We start from the raw sequence: 8,903 nt of genomic DNA on the forward strand, positions 1-8,903 counted from the left end.
TAATTCACTTTTCTTGAAGTATTAACAAATGATGTTTATTCATTTTAAAAATGGGAGGTGCATCTTAGGTATTTTTAATAAATTATTTTGGGTAGTAGATTTCTAACCCATTAAATGGGAGGATATTTTAATTACACGTTAGAATACTTTACCTTTAAAATTTAATACATGTAGGAAAGTCATTCCAGTAAATAAAATAATACCCCTTTTTTCTTATAGAGATGAATAAATTATACATTGTTATGGAATATTGTGACGGAGGAGATCTTATGAAGAGGATCAGTAGGCAACATGGAGTGCTCTTTGATGAGGACCAGGTAAAGGATTCTAATTAGTATTGTAGTAGATATGTTACCAGCAGCTAGTATCTGAAAAAGAAAGAAAAAAAGAGATTTGCTTTTATTATCCCAAAACTGGATTATTGTGCATGTCATTTGTGGGTAACTCCTCCAACTAGAATGCAATGAGTTAGTCAGTGTTCTGGACAAATACAATTTGACCAAGAATACATTCATAGTTCTGGCTACAGGGACTCTCCCATTGAAAATGGATTCATATTGAGTAAAAGAGTGTGAACATTCTCACATCCATCCTCCCCTTCCCCTGCCCAAGTCTGTATGTGCTATTAAGATAAATATTTACTTCCTTTTAAAAACCCGAATCTGGAAGCATTTAAAAACAACATTATAAATAACATATTAACCTCTTGACTTTTCCCATGGGAAAATAATAGCTATGCAGCTTTGCTTAATGAGGGGGAAAAACCCTCTTCTCAGAAAATGTCATTTTAGTTTCCCTGTTTATTAAGAGAAGAGAGAGAAAGAGAGAGAGTGAAAAATAATGGCCTCTTTTCTCATCTCCACTCTTTGCAACCACATATTTTTAATAGATACAGAGCTTTTGTTGAAGTCCTTTGGGGACCTCTGGTCATGGAAAAGATATGTGCCTCCGTGGAGAGGCGTAAGAATCGGGGTCAGAATGATGGATGCTTAATGTTCTGGATTAAAGCACTCCACAATAATGTTATCTTCGTCTTTCCTGAGGTCTTTTTGTTACATTTTGCAATTTAAGGCCATCATGATCTCATACGTTGCCTCTAGTGTTGTTGTTAAATATTTCAAATATGAATAAGCAATCCATACATCTCACGCCGTTGTGAATTTATTCAAGTATTCTTCCTGTGCTCTTGCAGGAGCATATTATTTCTGGATTTATGGAAAACGTGTCTCCTCTTCTCCTCTGTGTGCTATTTCTCCTATATTTATATAACTGCCCTTTGCTGTTAAAGTTTGGGCTACATTTCGTCTTGATAAAAGAGCCTTCAGAATTACAATTTAACATTTCGTCTCTGGAGCATACCTGCATGTATTTCCCTCTTTTTCCTGTATTTAATACGACAAAGTAACAAACATGCTTGTGAGTTAGTAAAATTTGACTGTCATCTCTGTAGACATGGAGTACATACTGAAAAGGACTCTGGATTTTATGGAAAGAAATTGACAAAAAAAAAAGCAAAATGAGGTGTTAAAAGTAAGATAAAATCAGATTCTAAAAACTTCTGTTCTTATTCTCCATATTTTCTCTTACTCCAAAAGGAAACACAACTGAGAAGGAAGACAGTTATCAGGAAAAAGAAAATAAAAGTGTGGTGCCCAGGGCATTATTAGCATTCAAATGTTCAGTGAGAAGCACAAAATTAGGAACAGCCTCAGTCACTTTGCTTCTAACCATTTATCTTTTAATTATATTGAATTCTCATTGACTTAAAGGGCACAGTGTACAGAGAGCTGGACCTGGAGTTAAAAAGACTTGAATTCAAACCCATCCTCAGACACTTACTAGCTATAGGACTCTGGGCAAGTCACTTAACCTCTTTCTGCCTCAGTTTCCTCATCTGTAAAATGAGGGTAATAAAGGGTTGTTGTGGGGATCAAATGAGATAACAATTGTAAAGCACTTAATACAGTGTCCAGTATATAGTGCTATATAGATGTTAGTCACTGATGATGATGATAATGATGATGATGAACTTCTCGGGCAAAGCTATGTGGCCCTTGTTAGAAAATGAATAGAATTAAAGATGAAAGTGATTACTTATATAAATGTATTTGATATTTACAGAGGATATCCATGTAATTTACTTTGTTTTTGCATCTTGTCACTGGGACATTTCACTGAAATTGCAAGTGTCAGATTGACAGAGTAACTTCTGTTTCATTGTAGATTCTGGGTTGGTTTGTGCAGATCTCTCTGGGATTGAAACATATTCATGATAGGAAGATCTTACACAGAGACATAAAAACACAGGTAAATAACCCAGGGAAGGTCACCAATAAAAATGGAATCGTTTTCTTGACTTAACTCATATACCTTTTTCTTTGTTTATAGAACATTTTTCTTAGCAATAATGAGATGGTTGCAAAACTTGGGGACTTTGGCATAGCAAGAGTATTGAACAAGTAAGTAGCTTTTAAATACAATTCTTTCCACCCAAAATGGTCAAAATATATGTGTTTAGGCAAGAAAGCTACCTACATTGTCTAATATTTTTAGGTAAATATTTAGATATAGACTCTAAGGTGGCAATTGGTACACTGAGGTACACCAAACAAATACATTGGAAGGGAAGGAAGGAAGGAAAGGAAAGAAAAAAGAAAGAAAGGAAAAAAGAAAGAATGAAAGGAAGGAAAAGGAGGAAGGAAGAAAGAAAAGAAACAAAACAAGAAAGAACCCTTTTATCATATAAGCATAGTCAAGCAAAAGAAATTCCCACATTGACCACATCCAGAAATACATTTCTCTGTCTACATTAGTCCATCATCTGTTTGTCATGAAATGTTCTGTTTCATCAGTCCTATGGAGTCATTGTTGATCATTTCATTGATTAGAGTTCTTTCTTTTAGAATTGATGTAATAGTTTAAATTGTTCTCCTGGTTCTGCTTATTTCACTCTACATCAGTTCATATAAGACTCCCAGGTGTCTCTCAAATCATCTCTTCATTTCTTATAACACAGTAGTATTCCATTACCTTCATATACCATAATTTGTCAAGCCATTCCTTAATTGATGGATACTCCCTTAGCTTTCCAGTTCTTTGTCACTACACAAAGAACTGCTATAAAGGTTTTTTTGTTTTTGTTTTTGTTTTTGCACATAGATCTTTTCCCTTTTTCTTTGACCTTCTTGGGCTATAGGCCTAATAGTGGTGTTGCTAGATCAAAGGGCACGTACAGTTTAGTAACTTTTGAGGCATAATTCCCAGTTGCTTTCCAGGATGGCTAGACCAATTCATAGCTCCACATCAATGTGCCTGTTTTTCCACCGAAAATTTGTCATTTTCTTTTCTTTTTTCCCCCCAGCTTTGTCAATCTGATCAGTGGACCCTCAGAGTTGCTTTAATTTGCATTTCTCTAATTATTAGTTATTTGAAGCATCTTTTCATATGACTAGATAAATTGGGTTTCTTCCCTTGAGAAGCTCCTGTTCATATCTTTAGAATATATATTAATTGGAGAATGCAACCTCAGTTTCGATAAGAGTTGAATGAGATTTCTGTGATTTTGAGCAAGTAACTGCCCTTCTCTCTGGGGACTCAAGTTGGACTAAATCAGGGTTTCTTAACTTTTCATTGTGTCACAGACCCCTTTGGCAGTCTAATTAAACCTATGGACTCAGAATAATGTTTTAAGTGCACAAAATAAAATGCATAGGATTATGAAAGGAAATACTTTTACTGAAAAATAGTTGTTAAAATATTTTTTAAAATTCAAGGACCCCAGGTTGAAGGTTTTGAGAGGTTTGAATTCTAAACCTCCCTCAATCCCCTCCCCAAATGCATCTGTCTGTTTGCTGTAAAGATTACTATTCAAGGAGCAGCTCAGTGGTGCAATGGATAGAGCACTGACCCTAGAGTCAGGAAGACCTGAGTTCAAATCTGACCTCAGATACTTGACACTTATTAGCTGTGTGACCCTGGGCAAGTCACTCAACCCCCTTGCCTAGCCAAAAAAAAAAATTACTAGTCACTTCTTCCCTCAACCCTTCATTAGCCTTCTTGGAAGAAATAGCTAATTTTTCTTGAAAACTAAGTGCTAAGGTAGGTTTATATAGCAAGTTACATAATGGTCTCCTTCCTTTGGTTGGAGGTAAATTGGGAGTAGGCAGTCTCCCCAGCAAAACCTCTGTGGTATCTTGGAGTCTCTATCTCCTTCCATGGGGTAATATCCATTCCCAGCCTCCCCTGAGTTGCCACTTTTTTTTTTTAAGTGAGGCAATTGGGGTTAAGTGACTTGCCCAGAGTCACGCAGCTGGGAAGTATTATGTCTCTGAGGCCACATTTAAACTCAGGTGCTCCTGACTCCAGGGCCGGTGCTCTATCCACTGTGCCACCTCCTCACCTCCACTGGATTGCCTCTTGTGACACTTGCCCTGAGCAGGGTTTGTGGAGCTTGATTCAGGTGCAAACAATTCCTAGTTTCAGCTGTGACTCGGAGGTCTCTTCCAACTGAGTTTCTCTGGCTTTTTGTAAATAGTTAAAATTCAATTTAATCTAATTAATATTTATTGCATCTGCATGGTGCTTAGCACTACAAGGTGGTGGGTTGAATGGTAATCTGGAAGTAAATACATTGTCTTTGAAGAATCAGGCAGGTATATAACCATCATTTCTTCTATTCTAAACCTATAACTATGACTTGATTCTTCCAAAAGGAACTGTAGTCCTCTAGCCATGAGGAACCTGGGGAGAGGTAGGAGGCACCATGTGGTGCATGGAAATAGTGGTGAATTTGAAGGCAGAGGATCTGGGTTCAAGTCTCATCTTGGCCACTTATTTTCTGTGTGACCTTGAGTGATTCACTAACTTCTTCAGGCATTAGTAAATTCGTCATATCAAAGTTCCCTTTCAACTCTAAGTGTTCAGTCCTATGATCTGACAATAAAGCTAGTCTTTATGTAGCACTTTAAGGTTTGCAAAGCACTTTACACATGTTAACTCATTTTATCCTAACAACCCCAGGAGATGCTATTATTTTCCCCATTTTACATATGAGGAAACTGAGGCACAGAAAAGTTATGTGACGTACTCAAACACACAAGAGTCTCAGGCAGAATTTAGACTCAGTCTTTCTGACTCCATTTCCTGAGCTCCATCCAATGTTCCACCTAGCTGCCTTCAGCCTCGAAAGTTAGAGAGAAAATGATAGTCAAGAATTGTTTTCTTTTTTTTTTTCTTTTTAGGCAATTGGGGTTAAGTGACTTGCCCAGGGTTGCACAACCAGTAAGTGTCAAGTGTTTGGTCTGAGGCCAAATTTGAACTCAGGTCCTCCTGACTTCAGGGCTGGCGCTCTATCCATCGGGCCACCTAGCTGCCCCATGAATTGTTTTCTTTACTAGCTGTGTGACCCTGAGCAAGTCACTTAACCCCAATTGCCAAAAAAAAAAAAAATTGTTTTCCTTCCTTTTGTTATTTTCAAAGTAGTTTTGTTTCCTGTTCTAACAAAAAATTTTTTTTGTAATATAATGACTTCAGAATAGAATCTACTTTTCTTGTCTTCATGAGAATAAACTACTGTATTATCTTATTCAAAATATTTTTAGTACAATGGAACTTGCTCGGACATGTGTTGGGACACCTTACTATCTCTCTCCAGAGATCTGTCAGAATAAGCCCTACAACAACAAAACGTGAGTTCTTACTATCGACTGACTCATTGGAATTTAGCTGTCAAGTCTAATTTAGAGAACTCTATGGGAATTCCAGGAACTGTGTGTCATCTCAGCCACGCTGTTGATTATAGCTTTGTATCTTACTGTCTGTGTAAGATGGCTCCTTTGTAAAGATACATGAAAGGGTTGAGTCCTTTTGGAGAAAAGGTTTCATTATAGACATTACAGATCTTGCTATCATATGATGCCATATGGTAACTTTGGGAATTTTGGTCAGGGGATATAAAACTTGGCCTCTGGGATTGATACTTGTGAGTGGACTGCCCAGCAGTTACTTGCTAAAGACTCTGTTAATGCTTCTGATCAATCAATCAATAAACATTTATTAAATGCCTACCATGTCACCAGGCACTGTACTAAACTCTGGGGATGCAAAAAGAAGTGAAATTCAGTCCCTGCTGTCAGGGAGTTTATAATCTAATGGGAGAGACAACATGCAAACAAATATGTACAAAGCAAGCTATAGACAAGATAAATAGGAAGTAATTGACAGAGGGAAAGCATTAGAATTAAGAGGGGTCAGGAAAGGCTTCCAGTAAAAAGAGGGATTTTAGTTGGGATTTAAAGAAAATCAAGTCAGTCTACAGAGTAGAAATATTGAGCTGTGTCTGATCAACTCACATAGAGGGGAGTGACCTTGTCATTGTACGCATTGAACACACCACCTATTTAATAATGATAATAATAATGATAATAATAATAATAATAATAATAATAACAACAGCTGGCATTAGATAGAGTTTTGAGGTTTGTAAAGCAATTTACAAATTTTATTTGATTCTCATAGCACCCTTGAGAGGTAGATGCTATTATTATCACCATTTTAAAAATGAGGAAACCAAGGCATGCAAAGGGCTAAATGACTTGCTCAAGGCAGTTTCCCCCCACACGACAAGTCATTGCCTGTTCTAGGATGATAGTACTTGTTTTGTGATGGTGTCCTGGCATAAGGAAGTCCCTTCTGGGAGGGCATAGAGTTCCTCTTGTGATGTTTAAAAAGGTTTGAGAGACATAATTTCTGGGTAATTCGACAATGTTATTAATGATGCCAGAATTTTAATAAAAGGATGATCATTTGGCTCTCTCTTAGACCAAAGACAATCATGGTGGGGGAGGGGCTCATGGCTTATATGCCCTTTTGGAAAAGGAGCGTTCCTGTAGGTGGCAACCAAGTCTGATTGGTTAACAGTTTAATGAGAGGTGAACTTTACAGAGACAAGTGAGGTTACTCTAATGAGGGTCTGAGAGTGACATCATGTCACTCTTGGACAGAGACTGTCCCCATATCCAGACCACGCCCAGTCTTGGGCAATCTAGACAAAGAATCTATATCCCTCACCCAAGCCTGAGCTTGTTTGGTGGAGAAGCAATCCTCAGAATGAGGAGAATGTTAATCCAATCTTCCATCAGCCCTGTCCTTGAGAGATAGGACGGGGAAAAAAGCTTGGGTCTTCACAATTTTAATAATTGGCTATTAATATGAGAGAAATAATGATTTCTCTCACTCTGTTGACCCTTGCTTTCTATAGCTGGACTTATAGTGCCCTATGTAGGTGCAGCTGTGAATAGGTTAATCAAGGTTAGGGAACCTGCGGCCTTGGGGCCATATGTGGCCTTCTAGATCCTTAAGTGTGGCTTTTTGACTGAAAATTTGGATTGGTCAAAAGGCTGCACTTAAGGATCTAGAAGGTCACATGAGGCCTCAGGTAAAGAAAGAAAAAGAAAGAGAGGTAGGAGAGGAAGGAAGAGGGGGAGGGAGAAAGAGAGAAAAAGAGAGAGAGAGAATGAAAAAATGAAAAAAGGAAGGAAGGAAGAAGGAAAGAAAGAAAGAAAAAGAAAAGGAAAAAAATCAGTACAACTGATTAATATACTGAAAAAGTCTGAAAACATGCTCATGGCAGTTCCTCTACAGATTGATCTGTTTCTTTTTCTGAGATTGGGTTATTTAAGATCTCTATCTGTTCTTCTGATAGTTCGAGTATTTTATAATCTGAAGATATTTCTCCATTTCTTTTGTGCTCTCAGTTTTAATAGAACATAATTGTTCATAATACATGCACACAGTTATATGTGTGACTTCTTTTTATTTCTTCTGGTTTTGTTGTGATGTCACCTTGATCACTTGCTATTTTATCAATTTGATTTTCTCCCTTCTTTTTAATCAGATTAGCTAATGTTTTTAATCAATTTTGTTAGTCTTTCCAAAGAATCAACTATGCTTTTTCTTTATGATTTCTGTGTTATTTTTTTGTTTTCAATTTATTTATATCTCTTCTAATTTTAATATAGCCTCTTTTGTGCAATTTTAGGCTTGTTTATTTATTTGTTGGTTTTCTAATTTTAAAAAATATCTAAAAAATTTTTTTAAATTTTCTAATTTAAAAAATATTCCGCTCATGAATCCTCTTTTTTCCCCTATTTTGTTAATATATATTTGTAGGGACATTCTAGAACAATTATGATTTGCTTTGACTATATAGATAGCCCTACTGTCATACTGCCTTACTGTTACCTTAGGACTAAAGAGAACATTGTAGCCCAGTCTATACTTTTGAATAATCTCAGTATTCCTCTACGCTTGTGAAAACTGAAAACTAAAATTAGCTAGACTAGAGTACTGGACTTTGACTCAGGAAAACCTGAAAGCTCAAATACTGCCTTAGGCATTTACTATCTGTATGAACCTAGGCAAGTCACTTTGTAGACTGCAGATTCTGCTATTCTATGATGGAGTGTGGAAACTTGGAGAATTTTGGTCCTGAAATGTAAACCTCTGCCTCAGTTTCCTCATCCGTAAAATGTTGGGGTTGGACTCTATGGTATCCACAGTTCCTTCCACCTGTATCAAAAGCGGGCTAACTCCCAACGTGCTATGGGTAGTTGTTGCTTTGTTTTTAAAAATAATTTCTCAAAATATGTTGTCTGGGTTCTTTTTCTTGGCTGTGGCTTTTGGGTTACCCAATGATTCTTAAGTTTTTTCACATAAAAATTATTTCACATAAGGATCATGGGTGGGATTCAAACCCAGTGTCTTTAACTCTAGAGTCAGTCAGTGTTCTTTCTATCATGCTGTTTTCTACATAGTTTGAAAATACTGAAGGACCCACACTTACATTTCAATAAAGGCCACATTAGCAACTCTGGCTTGGGTTTAGACCTCTCATTTCACAATCA

The 8,903-nt window shown here is 36.9% G+C and overlaps 1 protein-coding gene across 1 annotated transcript in view; it reads left to right on the top strand.

Moving 5' to 3' along the window:
• NEK5 (NIMA related kinase 5) overlaps positions 1-8,903 on the top strand; it is a 75,860-nt gene that overhangs the window by 18,518 nt on the left and 48,439 nt on the right. Inside the window, exons 4-7 of the mRNA XM_027856913.1 lie at positions 220-317; positions 2,224-2,307; positions 2,389-2,459; positions 5,601-5,687. Coding sequence (XP_027712714.1) covers positions 220-317; positions 2,224-2,307; positions 2,389-2,459; positions 5,601-5,687 — 340 coding nt within the window. The remainder of the gene's footprint in view (positions 1-219; positions 318-2,223; positions 2,308-2,388; positions 2,460-5,600; positions 5,688-8,903) is intronic.

This window comes from Vombatus ursinus, unplaced genomic scaffold (assembly GCF_900497805.2).
Source record: "Vombatus ursinus unplaced genomic scaffold, bare-nosed wombat genome assembly UNPS02011700.1, whole genome shotgun sequence".
Classification (NCBI taxonomy): domain Eukaryota; kingdom Metazoa; phylum Chordata; class Mammalia; order Diprotodontia; family Vombatidae; genus Vombatus; species Vombatus ursinus.